The sequence below is a fragment of the Simochromis diagramma genome, unplaced genomic scaffold (genome assembly GCF_900408965.1).
Source record: "Simochromis diagramma unplaced genomic scaffold, fSimDia1.1 OVJJ01000596.1, whole genome shotgun sequence".
NCBI lineage: Eukaryota > Metazoa > Chordata > Actinopteri > Cichliformes > Cichlidae > Simochromis > Simochromis diagramma.
This window is the reverse complement of record NW_024387245.1, coordinates 14,434,121-14,453,113: the sequence shown is the minus strand read 5'-3', so window position 1 is coordinate 14,453,113 and position 18,993 is coordinate 14,434,121. Positions and strand designations below refer to the sequence as shown.

At 39.6% G+C, this 18,993-nt stretch overlaps 1 protein-coding gene across 2 annotated transcripts in view; it reads left to right on the top strand.

Annotated features, from left to right (window-relative positions):
• Positions 1-9,207: 9,207 nt before the first annotated feature.
• si:dkey-1d7.3 (transmembrane protein 132D) overlaps positions 9,208-18,993 on the top strand; it is a 37,224-nt gene continuing 27,438 nt past the window's right edge. For both annotated transcript variants that reach the window (XM_040000642.1, XM_040000641.1), the window contains exons 1-2: positions 9,208-9,959; positions 12,903-13,830. In XM_040000642.1, the coding sequence (XP_039856576.1) occupies positions 9,896-9,959; positions 12,903-13,830 (992 nt within the window). In that variant the 5' untranslated portion in view covers positions 9,208-9,895. The remainder of the gene's footprint in view (positions 9,960-12,902; positions 13,831-18,993) is intronic.

The following is an 18,993-nucleotide window of genomic DNA, read 5'->3' as shown; positions in this document are numbered from 1 at the left end:
CTCGTGTCATGTGTTTTTCTTTACATGGCAGGTTAGATTTGCAGTAGTTCCTTGTTAATATAGCAAACAATAATAATTCTTAGGCGACTCTATAGTAATGACTACAGTAAGTACATCACGATACACATGAATGTTATTTCTATTTTCTGAATGAACATTTCTAATTATATTTTCTTATATTCTGTACTAATGAATCTGATTTGCTTCTCTAAAATTCTGTCCCACAAATGACTGAAAAAAAAACAAACACTGAAATTAATTTAGATATGTTGGCATCTGGAGATTTATCATGAAAGAAAACCTCCACATGCAGGTTCAGCTTCATCACGCATCATCACCAAGTCTACAAATGTAAACCATTATAATCCACAATTACTCTTTTGGCTGATTATGAACCCACAGAGCAAAGCCGCTCATCGACTACTCCACAAAAATCCTGAAGTGTGTCTTTAAAGCAAATATAATGCTTTATCACTCTCTTTAAGATGGCTTTGCTCTGCCCAAACAAACAAAATGATCAAACTTTGGAGAGGTTTCCACCAAAGTGTGCACCATGTGTTGGTAACTAGGTTCCTTAAAAGAGCATGAACTGCTGGTTAGATTTAACAGTGACCCAGGGAGTAATCAGCAGCAACAGGTTGTTGTTTTGATAGAAAATCCCCAAATCAGCTTTGGAAAATTCTCTTTGATGCTTCATCCTTATTAACGGATGACAAAAACAGGATGACAGTGACAGAATATTAGCTCATGCTCACATGCTTGCATAGTTTCTGCAGAATATACTATCATTAAAAAACAAAACAAAACAACATAATTTTAGTCTACATAAGTGACCAAAAGCTGAAGGGACATGACAATATAAAGTCACATAGACCTAGTTGGCAGTTCCAAGAAATTATTTGCTCTGAATGACCATACAAATTATGGTCATTCATTTGAGTCTCACACATACAGGGAAAGATCAGGGTTTTGGTTGAAATGGAGGATCTTTGTTGCCACATTTCCAATTATAAATAGACGGTCAGAATTACCATTTGCCACTAGATGGTGCAATAAATCACAAGAGAAGGTAACAATGATTTATTTTTTATTTGTTATGAAGGACAGTCACAGTGGATGACTTATAATTGTAGAACTGACTGTTAACATTAAACGCTTTGCTTAAAAAACACTAATGCAGACATTAACTGCAATATAGAGTCTGCAGGAAATAACTGAAGTACTATTAAGTACTATTCAGAAGTGAAGTGGCTGCAACAGATGGCCTGGGTTATTACTGACTCTGCATTAATTTTCATTTTAATGGAATGGAAGTGAAAAAGGTCCATCTCTGTGAGCTTCGGCAAATGAGTCAAAGTCTTTGGATTTGAATTGCAGTGTTGTCAAAGTTTCGTGAGTGAGGAAAGTCTTCAACAAGGAACAATACTTTAGAAAATGGCTAATGTGGAAGTACAGAAATTTTATTGCTAACATATAATCTGCAGTTTTATCATTTATTTCTTATAGCATTTGATATTGTATTAAAGATGTTTATTAAAGCTAATTCCACCATGTTAACCTTTTATTACAGGTACAGCCAGAAGTATTTCATACACATTGCATGATTGTGCTCATTCAGAGTTGATGTTCAGTCTCAGTTTATTGAAGGTTTCAAGCTTTGTGAAGCGCTATGACTTCACAATCTATTGTGTAAAAGACTTAGAACATAGAAGGCCGCTACACGCTTATAATACATATAGTACATATAATCTAGGAACAGGCTTGAGCGAAGGCCTGAATGTATTCAGCTTCTTGTTGCAACCTGTGGCATTTGAGTTTACTTAGTAACAGGTGACAGAAGATGGGTCAACAGGAGGACAAGTCCACGGGTATCTCCAGGGCCTGAAATCATCGCCTTATTTGGGAAAAGATGTTAGAAAGAGGAACTTCTGTGTCTGACTTTAGCTCTAAAAATTGTCTCATTGTCTGTACAAGATGCAAATGATGTTCTTAGAAATACAAAAATATGTTATAGAACGCAAGAGGGGGCGTCAAACCCTGATGATATATCAACCATTCTCTGTGTATTTTTGGCAGAAGACATATGCTGATGTTTTCTCTAAAGTTAACATTTAGGGAATGGAAACGAATTATTATGCCTGTATTATTATTTATAGCTATCGAGAAATTGTTTGCTCAAACATGACCACGTGCTTTTGTCTCATCCCAGTTACAAAGCGACACCCCTGCTCTCCCCTTTCTCAGAAACACATGCAAATGTATCAATATCACCGTGCTCCCCAAAAATATAGGAGTCAGGAGGGAAAAGAATTTGAAGGTGACAAGAATAGTGTCTTAGGTACATTTTGAATCAAAAATGCATAAACAACAGACTAATATTTACCTTTTATTTCCTCCATTCTGCTCTTATTAGGGGTTTGTACAGCTGCTGTCATGCTGTTACACAACAATCCTCAGGGGGGCAGCAGTGATTTTTAGTTGGATGCTGATAGTACATGTAGAGTGTAGTTAAGTAATGAGTTATATCATACATGCACTAACAAACCAGTAGATCTCAGGAATGCTTTTAATTGGGTGTCACAGAGAAGTTTTATACCACAAAAATCTCAAATGGCTGAACTTGAGGAAAAGTCCTTCAGCCCTTTTCCTCCCTGCCTCTAGCAACGTCTTAGACATGCATAGATATTTCATCATTCGCTTAAACTGAATATTGACTCAAACAAGGGAAAATCCCCCCCAAAACTTTAAAGACTGAGCAGCACGGTTGGAAAATACTGCAGTCTTTCACAAGAGTTTCTTCTGAAATGCTCATTCTGTTCTCAGGGAGGCAAGAAAGAGAGGAGATTGAATTTGTATATCAATGAATCCATGTTTTCTTGCTTCTAATACATTTGCCTTTTCCTGTTCTTCCCCTTGCCTACCTCTCTCACACGGCCCCCTTCCTTTACTTCCCCTCCCCTCCATCCACCACCTCCTCTTCTCCGCTCTTTCTCCTCAGCTTGCTCTTGCTCTTATTTTTTCCTCGCTATCCAACTGATCTATATTGAGCTGTATGTCTCCGGAGTCCCCTGGGCCAATGGATGTTTAAAATTCTTGCCAGTTGTAACCTCTCTATCACTCGCTTTCGTCCTGCCTGGCTCCCCACCACAGGGGGGCATAAGGAGACATTCATCTTCTGCTGGCCTTTCTGAATATTTTACAAAACCTCTGACTGCCAGTTAAACACTCCACGTCCATTTGACCCTCCTGCCCCCAAATCACAGCACGGATCTTCCAGGTGAAATATTTTAATGTGACTTTGATGTACTGACAGAACTTTTGTCATGCAAAGAGTCAGGGATTTCTTTTGAAGTCTCTTGGCTTGAATATATTTAAAGGTGTGCTGTAAAAAGAACGTTTTATTACATATGTCACATGTATTTGATGATTTACCAACTTAGAGAGCCCAGAAGACAATAAAACAAAACTGCCCAACAACACAAGAGCAAAAAGGTATGTACTGCTCTCCTCTCCCATTTCTTGTGCAAGTAGACTTTTTCACAGCAGTTTTTCTTTTTGTTTTTGACAATCTAAAGAACAGAATAATTCAAGTTTAGGTACAAATGTTTAAACTGCCTCAAGGCCCCATTAATGAAGCATAAGTAATTACCAAACAAATTCACATTAATCAAATGATCAGAAACGAATTGCTACACTGTAAACCTGCAGCTCTTAGTCCCTAGAGGCGCCTGCTCACTTTGCCTGCAGTAACCCAGCCTTGCAAGAGAAAAAAAAAAGGAATAATTTCTTGTCTGGCTTAAAATGCCACAGATGTACACTACCCGCACAAGTATTAATGGAATTTATGCGCCAGAAAATGCAAAATATAGCCGGATGGTATGTTATCTTTTGGAGCTGTATGCAGTCTCTTTTCACCTTAGGTGAGAAACTTTCAACAAAAAAGCTTGATCACACTGAACAAATAGTTCAACTGTGCGCCCATCCATCCCCTCCAACATTAATGGGGTTCCCAGCAGGTGGTTGGAGGTAAGCTTCTAACCTGTCCGACACAGCACTCTGTGGGAAGGTTGCTGGTTGGAGGATATATCACCTGGCCAGTAACTCAATGGAGGCATCCCACAGGGGTTGAAAACTGATGTTCATGGCAGCCACACTCCAAAAAGAGCATTCATTTGTCATAAGAGGATGGCTGTTGGCTGACGTCAGTGAAGGGAAGAGGCCAGGATACAGGCCTTGCCCTGGTGATTTATCTTTGGCTAAGACTGCTTGAAATGGGAGACATCCACAGTGCATGACTAGGCTGAAGAGCTCTGGGAGCTCCAGTGCAATGACTGTTGAAGAACCTGGCTTTTCTTTAGCCAGCTATAGGACTACTGTAAGTGTCATTACGCAGGTGTGACGACAGCTTTATGTTCGGAGACTACACTTGAGTACTCCCCAGAGATTTTAGCAGAGAATACAGAAGCAGTTTGCAATGATTTCCACTCAGAGGGATTGCATATGGCTGCAATTGACTTGGTTGTTTTTGGGCCGCTTTTTCCATTCATTCGTTTTGTTCATGTGATCCCTGCCATATGGGTGAATCCCCAACAGGTTAAAAATGAGTTGAGTTGATTTGAGCCCTGCTTCATACATCGATGAAAGCAAACTTTATTACTTTTTGGCTCAAGATGAATAAGAAGCAGTATGAACGAACTCATGAGATGGAAAATTGAACTTTTCATTGACCTGGTGATCATGTAATATGCATGTAACCGTGTAACTGTATGCAACCCCTATTTGTTGTTTTTCTATATTTTATGTTTTGGAAACAGACCTCCTAGTCAGCCAGTGTCTTTCTGTGTGGAGTTTTCATGTTCTCCATATTCATGCTCCAGCTTCTGTCCATGTACTCTGGTTTCCTCCCACAGTCGAAAGACACACATGCCAATTTAGATGTGTGTATATGAGAGTGTGTGGCTGGTTGCCATTTGAGGTAATGTCCTTGTGCAGTTTTCCTCATAGTTAACAGCCAGAGTCTGTTCTGGAAAGATCAGGGATTTTTCTTCATGCAATTGTAGTGTACCTACAGGTTTCCTTTAAAGCCCAATTTCAATATTGCACTCCCTTTGGATCGATTTTCCACAAAGATAATATCAGCTTATTTGTATTTATTATTTGTATTTCTATTTGTATGCTGATGTCACACGAATAATGCCATTTAATCTGCATGACTCCACTTCTATTACTCTAATCTTAAGGACAATTAAAAAACTTTTTCTCTCTTTAATGCAGACTGGAGATTAGGGTTATTTCATGTTAAAATTTGGCAACTATATCAACAGGATGCTTGAATTGCTTTTTTTTAAGCTGAGGAACTACACCAAAGTAAAATCCATTCTCTCCCTCTTTCAATGTCATGAACACCACCATGCTAATCTCCTCATAACTGGATTACTGCATTTCACTATGCCTGGATATTGCACTGTCTCATCTGCAGCTGGTGCACAATGCAGTTGCAAGTCTTCTAACTAGTATCAGAAAAAGAAAAACGCATCACACGGGTAGTCTGCTCTCATCAACTGCTTTTAACTGTTCCAGGTTAGTGAGTAATGAGGATCATGGTTTTTGTATTGGCAAATACAACATCAATATGACTCAACATCAATATGATCTGTAGTGCAGCAGATAACTTAATATTGCAGAGAAATCATTCATGGGTGGATACAAGTGCGATGAGTGGTGCATACAGTTTTTGATATTTTTTGATTAAGCTTATTATCAATTTGAAAACTAAAATCGGTGGCCAATTTAAAAGATGACTGTCAACAAAAGCAAGAAAATATGATTCCCCCCCCCCCCCCCAGTAAAGTAAAGTAAACTAGACTTGCCTTGTCTTTGTGTGTCTGTGTAGGTTCTCAGTCATCCAGGTCATGGTAGACGACGTAGATGGGAGCTTGGAAAGAAAAGCAACTGGACTTCTTTAAGTTTCTTGAAGATTTTTCACCCGAGAAGCTTCTTCTTCAGACACGCAACCTTTTACACACCTTGGCACCTGTAATGAGGTACATGATCAATAGTGGGTCAACAACCCTCTTAAGGGACACTTACGGCTTAAATACCTGGAACTCTCCACCATTTGGTCTTAGAACTGAAGAAGGTTCTCAGATAAGAGGTGAAACATCTTCAAGAAACTTAAAGAAGTCCTGCCACTTTTGTTTCTTGTCTTAGTGTCATATCATGCATATTCAACTATTTAGAAGTTGACTTTAAAAGTCTGAAATTACTTTTTACCAGTTTGCAAACAGGGGGGTGGGGTCTATGGGTCTTTATAGTCCTCACTGGTAACTCATGTCTCAATCATGGTCATAGAAAATATTGTTCTTTATGATGTACAGTTGTCTGTTATTTAGAAGGTCTGTTGTTCACTGCCCAGCTCTTGCAAACTTATGCTGAAATATCCTCGGGCAAAGTACTCAACCCCAAGTATCATCTGATGCATCCATCTCTGCATGTGTGTGTGAATGTTAACAATGTACCTGTGGATGCAGCTTGCAGTGAAAAATACTGAATGTTAGGTGAAAGTAAAAAGGTGTTCGATAAACTGGACTGCAGGACTAAACTAGGAAAAGGGCAGAACACTAACTAACCTCACAAACTTGAGAGTGAAGTTATGGGAGATAGCCTGCCAGCACAGTGGTCATTAGTTGTCTTAAAACAAGACAGTTGTGGGTTTGAACCTGTCCAAAGACATTGTTGGCCGCCTCAGAGCTGAGTCAAGGATAAAGGAGTCTTCATGCACTGAATACATAAGATTCATTGAATCTCACAGGAAAAAATTGGCACCCAGTGAATGTTAAATGTCATGGTTGTATATATAGGTACAAATGTTTAAACTGCATTTGTACCTATATGCAGTTTACCTGTGGTAAAGAGGTAAAAAGGGGTAAAAGGTCAATCCCTTGACCTGCATAGCATCATGCAGCTAAAGCTATCACTGGACCAATAGAAAAACACATAACAAATGTGTCATTGCAGTTATTTTGTTTTACTTACTTATAGTGAAAAGCATATAAATCAAGAGTAAAGCCTTCTAAATGCATCCAGTTGGTTGAAATTTTGTAGGAAAAAACAGCACGGACCCCATGCTGCATGATGGCCAGATTTCAAGTGACTAATGGGAGTTTTCAATTTAATAGCTCCAGAGGGACAAATATGCAAATTTTGGCACTTGTATCCACTTTTAAAAGATTGTTTCAGTTATCTGTGTCACTACTGCGTTCACTGACACTTTTAAGAGAAATCTTAAGACATAAATGTTTTCAATGGCCTTAGGCTGTTCTTAGTGGTCTTAACATTTTAGCTTTTAAAGTGCTCTGCCTTGTTCTTTGTATTTCTTTGAGCTTGCCCGTCTATTAATGTCTACATTTAGTTCTTTGGTCGACTCTGGCTGTTTTAAAACTTTTTGCTAGAGAGAGGACCCCAGGACCTTTGTCAGCACTTGAGGAGGAAGAAAACTTCAGCTTTTATTGCCAGCATCTTTCTCAAAAAAATGAGAGATTTAAGATTAGTAAACTTTTGAAGTGTCACATATATGAAGAGATGAGTTATAGATGAGTTAGTATGACAGATCTGGTAAAGCAGGCACTGAAGCTAACAACAGATGGAATGCACATAACAAATATAATTATTTATGTATAATTAATTATTAATGCAAAAGGAATTGCATGCTTGAAACATCAGACAAGAGCTGAGTATGTTTTAAAACCAGTGTCATTTATAATTTGCAACAGATCTTAATATGCTTAACAGCTCATATTTTTAGCATGTATGTTTACAACAATCGCAAGGCAAACACTTACCAATTACTATACAAAGACAACATACATGTAATAACTTGCCAGACATTGCCAGCAAGTGTAGATAAAAACACTGGATGTAATTTCTTCTGCTATTTATCTGTTTCAACAGCTCGGTGAGGCGCAGTCTTCCATTTAAAAAGAAATGTAATAAATTATTAAATGGATTAGTGTCCTGACCGCTGCTTCACATCAAATGACCTCTAAAAACCTTTGCGCCACCTGGTAGCAGCAGCTCTATATCCAGTACTGCAGTCACAGATGGTGACTCCAGCCACATCTCTGTCATCTCTAATGGCACTAGCAGCAGGTCGCATGTCTGGAAAAACAACTGAGATCTGGAGATGTTACCTGACTAAATAATCTGCAGTGTCAGTGTTGGCAATCCCATCCAGCCAAAAACAACAAAACAAAGCTGCTCGAATAGAAACTCGCTGACTTTAAAATGCATTGGAGGGGAACACCAGGCAAAATCAGATTCAACTATTTATACAATGCAGACTGTTTCAGATCCTTAAGTGTTTCTCTGAGGCACATATTTAATAACATGTAGTTAATCAGCCTCTGCTGTAAAGTGGGAAACTATTTATTCACCAGTGACACCTGCATGCTTTATGCTGTCACCCTGGCACAGGTGCCACCTCATAATAAAACATGCACTAGGGTATTGAGTGCAGTGAGTTTATCTGACATACTGCGCCAGTAATTGCTTTAGAGAACGGGTATTTAAGACGGTGTTGGAGAGTGAACTAGTGAAGAAAAGTCTGACCAAGCTCATTAAACCCTGGTATTCTTTACCACAAAACTGATGCCAGCACTTAGTGTGATGCCTCTGGGCAAAAGAACAGCAGGTGGATTCCATAGTTTCTAAATGCAATCTTCCCCCTGGCCTTGCTTTGGCTACACGACACATACTATGGCAAGAAGACACCCTGCTATTCCAGTTTAGCCTTTGAACTGTTCAGCCTATCTCATTATAAAATTTTAGGTCAAGGCAGATCTAGTGATACACTTAAAAAAAAGAAAAGAAAAGCGAGACAAAGAGAGAGTTACAAAATTACCTCTGTGATTTTGAGCGTTAAGAAATTAAATATGGCCCGAGGGCCTGCAGTAGTACAGAAAAATACATCTAAGCTTAACTTAGAGTCTAAACTCACTAATCTCTAATATGTAAAAAAAAAAAAACCTGTAAAAATATTTTAGCATGCAGCTCCACGTAGAGATCTCAAATTGTAAAAAATAAACGATACGTTTGTTTAACAGGGACTTATGGGCCTAAAAAACTAGAGTTAATTTGAATGACTGCTGATGCTTTGTACCAAGTGTATGTGTGCTGTGACATCACGAAGCGTTTGTGACTGTATCCATCTGCTCCTTCCTACGCTCCAAGTAATGTGCAACGCTGTCTATGAGTGAGAACATAAAGCTGACAGCTGGCAAAAAAAACGCCCTAAAGTTTTCTTTTCTCCACTCAAGACCAAAAGTCAAGCAATGCCACCCTTAAAGGCCGTCTGAAAGTACCGTGCACATGTACGACTAAGTAAGAAAAAATCATTTACTCAGTTACTTCCCCCCCCTCATCCACAAGTGAGTTGTAGAAATCTATGATTATTATATGCTCAAGTCAAGAAGGTCTCTATCCATCCTTAATTTGTTAAATCAAAACTAAAATGCGCATGTAGAAATCACTGATCCCCGACCTTGTATGCATTTAATTTGCCTGCGGCCCTACCGATTATACCCACGTGGGTCTAGTTAATCTGCCCCGCGGCACATGTTTACTGATTTCTATCATGGTAAGAGCCGTGTCTGATGCTGTCCCACAGTGCCAGCTAGAGCACTGATGTCGGAGGGGGGAAAAAAACTGTCATCACTTAGAGGACAGGGAAGTACATTTAAAACTATTTTTTTCCCTAGTTGAGCCTCTACATTCAGAGGAACCAAGACACTCGGCAATGTAATGCTTTGTTTCCAGCGCTGTTTTCCTACCGTGTGCGTGCAGTCACCAAAACTTACCTCCGTGCGTACTGGAGACCAAAACCTGCAACTTCACTAAAATGATGTTTCCCCTTCGTTTTCTGTTTCCGGTTGTCGCGGTGGCAGTTTTAACAGCTTTTGAAGGTGAGATTTATGATTGCTTTTGATGGACGATGATCAGTTTCAGCTTTTATTAATGCATTGGTTTGAAGTGGTCTGCTGGATGAGACGCAAATAACGCGTAAATGGAAAGCTTTAAATATGAAAACAACTGGGTTGGAACTAGCTCAGAGGCTTCAGCTGTGTTTACAAGAGAAGAGTAATGAAGATAAAATGTGTAGCTATTTTATACTCTTGTATATACTTTGATAGTGCAAGCACATACACACTGGGCATATTAAATGACTCTGCCGTAGTTTATTACGCACATCCAATATACTTTTGTTTCCTTTTGGCTTTTATCAGCACAAAATTTAAGCGGGCCCCAAAATTTCTATGGAGTTGTCATATTTGCTTGTCATGACTATTTTTTGTATTTGACTGGCTCATAAAGATATAAAGTTGTGTTTCATATTTTTGTAGTTTTGTGGTTACCATCCATGGCCTAAGCCCATTTTGTTATCCCTCAGTCTAAATGAAAGTGACAGCATGCTCTCCAGTATGCATCAGGAAGCCTCATCTGTGGGATTAAAGAGGCCTGAAGCTGAGGTTGCACAGCTGTTTCTCTGGTTGTTTAAAGATAACCTGCATTGGGAGCCACAGAAAGCAGTCTGTCCCTCTGTGATACCGACAGTATGCGAAAGACTACTGTTTGAGATTGCCTGGGTTTATATCTACCCATGCTATCTGTGGGTGCATTTTTTTTCCATCACACATGCATGTGTGACTGCTGCATGTCTGCAACTGTGGAACTCGGCTGTGTTCTGACTGCGTGTCTAAGTGATAGGGTTCAGCCTTTGATATCTTCCCTGCTTGATCACCATGAATATGCATGACAGCCTTATCTTTTAGTCCAGTCACAGTCTGCTGTCTAATGTGTCTGTGAGCCCCTCTGAGTTAGAACTGCCATTTATAACAGTTGTTTAAAATTGCCATATGTTTAATTTTTTCTGTAATATCTCTGGTTTATATACTTAAAGGGATCCTGCCAGGTCTGACCAGATTACTTTCTGATCAATACATTATTCTGTTAAGCAGCAGTTTTCATGAGCAGTGGGATAATTCTGAGGCTACAGCTAAGAAATACTGTGGATTATTTCTGTCTTTATGTTTTATGCTTCCATTAATTGCATTAAGTTTCACAGGACATATTTAAACACGCTGCATTTATAATCTTGCGACAGTATGGGCAAGTCTTTTGCATAAGTCCCTTCATAATGAACAATTATCCTATTTTTAGATTTAAAAAGAAGGATAAGATTCGAGCTTTTCTCCTGTGCTGGTTTGAGCAGAATAATGATGGTAAAATAAAGTAGATGGTTCTTAAACTGGAGAGCAAACACAGCTGCCGCCAAAGCCAACATTTATGATTTTTTTTTGTTAGATTTTTTTTAATTGCATTGTATAAAATCTTTGCACTACAGTCGGGTTGTAACAGTTTGAGTACTAATTCAGCAACCTCAGAAGTGAATCAGCATCAAAATCTAATTAGCTGAAATGTGTGCACCAAATGCAAAAAGAAATCAATTCATAGATCTTCAAATGTCTGTTCACAGACTAACATGATTAACAACATTGATTGTACACCCTAACAGTGAATTATAAGTGTACAGTGCACTGTCAGCTAAATTAAATAATTATTAGTCCCAGACAGAGAGAATTATAGCTGGAAATGGCAAATGAGCATTGGTGTGCTTTTGTTTTATCTTAAACCTGCAGACACAAACTAATAATGTAGAACTAAAACTTTTATATTGGCCTGCATGTGAAATTCCTTACATCATTAGTCTGATCTCTGGGATCTATAAGACACTTTTCTTGTGTGTCTTTGTTTAATATCCACCCTGACATCTGATTTTCTTTTCCATTCAGCAAGTAATCTAATTTAAATATAAATTTATTCATGAAATATGGTTTGGAATCAGAAAACAATAATATACCACTTCTAATGCGTCTGAAGGAGAGGAATATTTTCTTTTCTAAAAGTTTTTTTTTTGTGAGGTAAGGGAAAGTCATATTCAAAAATTCATATTAATCTTTGAGCACTTCAGCATGGAGGAGGGCAAATTACCAAGTGTCTCTGGCAGCGGGAAGAGTGATCTGTCATATACGGCGTTCTATCTGGACAAACAGTCATCCCACAGAAGTTACCAGACAGGCTTTTTAGCACTCGGATGCCACATTTCCTTTACTGGCTCGGATAGATGTAGTGAATAGCAGAGAATAGAATATCCGTTGCAGGACAGAAATGACGCAGACCTAATTTCCTTGTGTTTTAGAGCTTGAACGTTATAGTGATGTGTATAATTCTCTGTAATAAAGCCACGTGCCATGGTTAATCTGGCTGAAAATTTAATCAGCAACTTGTATGCCTACTGGAATTGTTACCATCTGGTCGTATGATATGCAATAAGAATTACCCTGTTTGTCTTTCCTTTTTTCAAGCCGCACAGTGTTTTGCTTTAGGAAACGTGAATCGTGTATTCAGGAAAAGTAAGGGAGAACGAAAATTCAGTGAAAGAAAACTAAAAGGCTGGTTTTTTTTCTTTTCTCTTTTTGATGCAGGAACTATATTCAGAAATAAACCGTGTTTGCTAAATGAAGTCATTTAATTGTTTTGAGTCTTGCTCGCCAAGACAGCCAACTGTCATCATCAGTGTCGTGATCCTGACTCTGTCCTTTTGGCGCCTACCTGAACCTCATGGCATCGACCCTTTGCTTTGCTTCTCCAACTCTGATCTCTTTTCAACCCTTCATCCTCCTGTCATCCTGTTTGCAGTTACAGTAGCAAACTATCTTTGTGAGCAGTAACTGTGCTTGTCGGTAGATTTGAAACCTAAAACTGAACCTTGGAGTTAAAGCATATATATGGAAAATTTCTACCTAATTTCTCTAAAGTCCTAATTCCCCAAATTCATCATTTCACAGGTGCTGAGATTCCAAGAGTGGCTAAAGACACTGGGACATTCACCACTCCATCTCCAGTTTATCCCACCATCAAGTTTCAGGTCCTCAATGTGGACCACGTGTTTGTGAGACAGGACAGTCCACAGCCATCTGGGAACTCTAGCCTGAAAGCTCAGACTCAGACTTTTCTCATCACTGGACCTGGTGCTGGGCTTCTCCAGCCATCTGTCAATGCTTCATTTGGCCCCCTGACTCTAGATGCCTCTATTCCTTTAGATTTGCTCCTCAGTGGGCGCAAGATACTGCCAGTCATTTTGAGCCGCCAGGTTCGTTCCTCATCCCCAGTAGTTAAGATTCTTTTCCACATGCCCACAGAAAGCAATATCACTGCTTGGCAAGAAACAATGGGCTCTCTAGAAGATAATGGGAGGAAAAATGATGGAGCTAAGGCTAAGGATGGAGCTCACTGTGTCACGGCTTATGCCTTCTGGGAGACCAGAGAAGTTCGTGGGGCTTGTCTGGTGTCTCCTGGCGGCTTTTGTGTAGCACAGCTTAAGCCAGAACCCTCCTGGTTCAGCTCAGCCAGTAGATCAGGAAGCTCTAGCAGGGAAGCAGAAAGCACTGACGGGATTAAGGGACTTCAGGGGAACCTTGTGGAAGTCTACTTCCAGAGTCGGCGGGACCAGACTGGCCAGTGCACCCCACAGGATAGCCTACAACGAGTAGGAGTGGGACGAGGCAGAGACACTGGTGGATCAGGGACACCAATGAGGAGGGTAGGAAGTGTCAGCCTGCTCAAAAGTCCACCAGGGAATCCCACCTTTCTTCGGCTGAGGCTGGGAGGCGCTGTGGTGATCCAGACTTCTTCAAAGCCCCTCAAGTCTGGTGATGTCGCAACGTTCTATGTCTTTCTTGCTAGTACGTCCACCTTGGAAAGTTTCACACTGAGGTGAGAGATATTCTATGTTATGCTGTTCTTGTCTGTTGAGCTATTTGGTCTTGAGTAATGACTTCTCGCCAGACTGAAAGCATTTTTAGTTTTTAAAGTCAGCTCTTGCACATATTACTTACTGATCTATTCAACAGTATTAAATTCACAAAGATCATGTGGGTCGACTATATTCTAAAGTTTCTTACAGTCCTCATGATCTAAAAGTCCTTACAAAAAAACTGCGATGAGTCTCTTTTGATTGTCAAATCTGTTAGTATAGTTCTGATACTGTAAGTCTTGACTGCAGATGTCTGAGTTGCTGAAGGTAAGTAAAGTGAAGAAATTTACAAAAAATGATATTTTAGTTTAGTTCTTTTATGAAGTTAAAAGCCTTAGACTTAATTACTCAAGATATGCAGACTCAGAGAGTAACAACCTTTTTATGATTTTCATTATTCCTCCAGCCAAGGAGAGAGCTGAATGTATGTTTTTAGTTCTGTTTGTTTAGGTGTCACAAACTTTATTAAAAACAGGCAGGGAAGTGGACGAACCCATGCAATTCTGATGATCTGGATCCCTTTTATGAAAATGAAACAGCAAAGCCTTTCCAGCTCCCTTCTTGTTGTGCTTAAAGTGGCATTTAGGAAATGAAACGGAGAAAGGAAAACACTGTAATTACTCTCCAGTCTTGCTGAGGATGGAAGGGAAAATAGTTTAGGTTGAATTACATAAAAATTCATTGTTGCAATGAAACATGCGAAGCATGAAAAGACACTGGAACCAACTGGAATCATCAGGTCGTACGGCATATTGAAGCGTATTCATGAAGGATTAGGTCCATGCATTTAAACTGTTACTTAAGGCACTTGAACACTAATGGGCCTCACCATCAATGCCTTGCAGTTAAATGCTTGAGCGCCAGCAGGACTTGTCTTGCCAGCCACATTCACCGGCTTCACAAATTACTGACATGTTGTATCTTGTCTATGTCAACTTATCAGTTAGTGGAGGACTTACGGGGCGTACTCTTCCATAAACAAGAAAGTAATTGGTAAATGATTCACTGATTTTCATATCGCAACATGTCAACAGGGTTCTCTGGTTACTTGACTTCATAAATAATGCATCTAATAAATGGAGCAGAAAGACAAATAACTAAAATCTAAAAGGCCCCATTGGCTAAAAGTGAATTTAATATAAATATAGCTCTGCAACACGTAGAAACTCACAGCTGACTTTACAGACTTTTTCCCCTGCTGTTTTTTTGTTTTTGTTTTTTTAAATGCACATCACTTGGTGGAGTAAAACTGTTTATTTTTATCAGAACACTGCATCAGTCAATAGTAAAGCCATTGCACTGAGGTTTGTGTTTCCAGCCTGTGGTCTGATTAATGATTTTCTTTGAAATGCAAGACAAATTTCTTTCTAATCCCACGATTTAGTGATATTGTGCTGTCGTCATAACAACAGCGTAGTAATCTGCTGCAGGATGCAAGCAAGTGGAGAGAAATATTAAGATGTGCATATTAATCCATAGGGCACACTGTTACCCTGTGGCTGTGTGTCATTCCCAGTGCTCTTCTCAGATATCAGGCAGCATTCACAAACACAAACATGCCTCCACGCACACACGCAAATGCAGAATCCCACTGACCTGAATGCACCTCTGCTTGCATTGTTGAAATTACGTGAATAAGATTTGGCAGAGAGACGCTGACCCTCTAACATCTGCTCTTGTTTTGACTATTTGCGAGGATTTACAGCCCCTTCACCTGAAATTCCCCAAATTCATACTCACTGACCGAACCAATGACATTCCTCTAGTCAGGTCAGTGATTTTGGTCTGTGTATTTATGACCTGCTGCCACATCCAGAATGAGATTGGACAAGAAGAGGGGACTGAGTGCAGCAGCTGAGTCCAAGTGAAGGCTAGCTCTGAGGAGCTTGGCAAAGTGATTGATTCCTCCTGGGAGAAATCCCCGCTCTACTTCGCTCTTTGGCCCAAGATTGAGTCCACTCCAGCAGAGTTAGGCCAGATAATCTGTGCCCCTGATTGAAAGTGAATTAAGAGGTTAACCCTTTCGGGTAGAGATGATCTGGGCTGCCAGGACTGATTATGTGTATGTTTTGTTTTGGGTTTCTTTGTGCGTGTGTGTGGTTTTCCACCTGTTAACCACAGGCAGCTTTTAAAAAAACAGTACAGAGACATAAAACAGTCTGTTCACAGAGGCCGCTTTTGCAGCAAAAAATAATTTTAGGTTACCCGAATGCCTAAAAAAAACAAAAGAGGCAAGAGCTTTGCAACTTTCGCAGCTTTAAACAAAGAGATGAAGTTTGGTAAACCAGGGGTGAAGAGTTGCTCAGTTTAAGGTCGATATCCGCTCTGTCCCCCACCTGTGGTTGTGAACTCTGGGTAGTGAGTGACAAAGACAAAGCGTGGGGATAAAAGTGGCTGAAATTAGGTTTCTCTGCAGGGAAGCCTGTGTCTGCCTGTGAACAAGAAGCGCAGTGATCCAGGAAGATCCTGACGTTGAGTTACTGCCTCTCCACACTCAATAGGAGCCAGTTGAAGTGGTTTGCACCCCTGGGAAGGGTGGTCATCAGGTGCTGTTGTCACTGTGATGCTGAGCTGGGCAAGCAGCAAGAAAATGATTCACTGCATATAGCAAAGGAATACATTTATCCTTGGCTGTAATTTCCCCTAACTAAAACACAGTTTGTTGACTTTTTTCTAAACTATGATCACAATGACAAATTATTATGCCTTAAAAAGGCAGCAAATTAAGATTTAAGGGAAATGAAAGACAAACATCCTCAAAAATTGTTTCATTATTTTAAAATTTGTATTCTGATCTGCCCGACTGAGTCAGTGTCTGCATTTATTGTTTTTCAAACATTAATTAAAATCACAAATGAAAACATGTGCCTTTGGCATAAGAGTTTTGCTTCAGATAGTAATTTCTGTGCAAGTCTTTATCTGGCACGCATTGAATTTTCAGCAGAACAATATGTGTGTGGGTGCCTGAGTGTGTGTTTAAATGTGCCCTTAATTCTTGCCTACTGTATTTTGCCTTTGAAACCGCTCTAACACTGACCTCAGTCTCAGGGGTTATTGATCTGTCTGGTCGCTCTTTGATTACAAATCTGTATTTTTAAGTGTGTGTATTTGGATGTGTGTGTCAGTGTGCTAAGCCTAATGCCACGCACTTTTCTGCTGACCCTTATTCTAGCAGGAATCTGCTCCAGTCATCCTGTCATATTGTTCTTCAACTGTTTGAAATCTGATTTGGAGCTGAAATAACAACAGGCTGTTAAAAGAGATGGACTGTTTGTTGTAAAATAACAGGTTTTCACTCCATGTCACTTCTTCTAATAAATGCTTAAGCCTTGCACGTCTTAAACTGATGGCAGGAAGAGTATTTTGGAGTTGACATAATGAAAATGTTGATCTGGCTTCCTTAAAGACGAAGCAGGTGAAGGAGGTTTTAATGGTATTTTCAATGTGTTTACCTCGATATTTTCTTGAAGAACAGACATTCTGTCACAACCACAGTCTATCTGTTGCTCTCTATATATGCTCGTGGGCTGAATTTCACTTTGAACATTGCTGGCACCTTGCTGAATCCTTGAAATTAGAATCTGTCTGCTTCACAAATGTCTGGCCATGCCATACAAAGGTTTACCATTTATTTTGCTCTACATGGGGCCATAATTTACAAATCAAATCGTGAACAGAACAGTACTCTGCAAAAACCTTGAGTCACTCGTTATTTCTTTATAGTTTGCGACCACCTTTTTTCTTCAACACAGCCTGAACTCTCTCTTAGGAAAGCTTTCTTGTAATTTCTTTAAGGAGTCTTCAGGATGGTTCTCAAGGCCTCTTGAAGGACATTCAAAGCTCTTCTTTGGATCTTGTCTGCCTTTTGTTTCATTTTCTCTTAAGATGATCCCACACTGCTTCAGTAATGTTGACGTCAACTATCTGTGGAGTCCAGTACATGACTGATAGTGCTCCACTTGTTTTGCAATCTATTATTATTATTATTATTATTATTATTATTATTATTTTACCTCTTTCTTAACCTCCACTTCACATATTGATAACAAATTGAACATAAGATCTGTTGCTTCTGCTTTTCAGTTAAATTCTTGTGTAATTTGGCACCTTCATGTTTAGCCTTCCATAAGAAAGGCTTCTTAACAGCTACCCTTCCACTACGACCATTTCTGATGAGGCTTCAGTGAACAGCAAATGGATCAATTAAAGAGCCACATGTACAGTATCTCTGAATTCCTGGGTCAGTTCTTTGCTGGAATTTTTCCTTCTTCTTTAGGATATGGCTCTCAGATACTATAAATCTGCTATAGATAGGTTTTAAGCTTGCTACTTCTTTTGTCATCTACTTTTCCTCAGATTTTTTAAGGACAAGCTGCACAACATGCCAAGACTTTCAGCTAACAGTTTGGGAACTGACTAGGCTGAAAATGAATGAAAACGCAACCAGTGTCCAAGGAAAAACTTCCTCCACAAAGCTTGGAGAACTGTTGCTCAAGACCACTTAAAAAAATCCAAGAAAGCCTGGAAGCCCTTGGGAGCAAAATGAATGGTTTTAATGTTTTTGTTTTTTTTTTAATCTGAAAAATGTTTCCAATGAGCATCAGAGTAATTTCTCCATAGACTTCTTAACTGCTTTCTTTTTGGAAAAAGAGGGAGTCATCATCTGCAGGTCACTAAAAACAATGCAGGTTTAAGGATTTCTGGTTTCACTTCTCAGACTCATTTCCTTTTTATAATATAATTAGCCAATCATTGCACTTCGAACAGGGATCTGAAGGATTTGTTCCCCAAGTATCACTTTTCAGTTTTCAGATCTGTAACACTTGTGGTGGCTGAACTTATGAGCTAGCTGGGTGCAGCCTTAGAGACTGGGTAAAGAACTCAGCCATCCAGAGGGAGGTCAGCATGGAGCCGCTGCTCCTTTGTGTCAAAAGGAGCCAGCTGAGGTGGTTTGTGCATCTGACCACAATGCCTCTTGGGTGCCTCCCTTAGCGGTGGCTTTCTGAGTATGTCCAATTGTGAGGAGACCCCAGGGGAGACCCAGAACTCGCTGGAGAGATTGTGTATCTCATCTTGCCTGTTAACACCACAGTATCCCCCAAGAGGAACTAAAAATGTTGCCA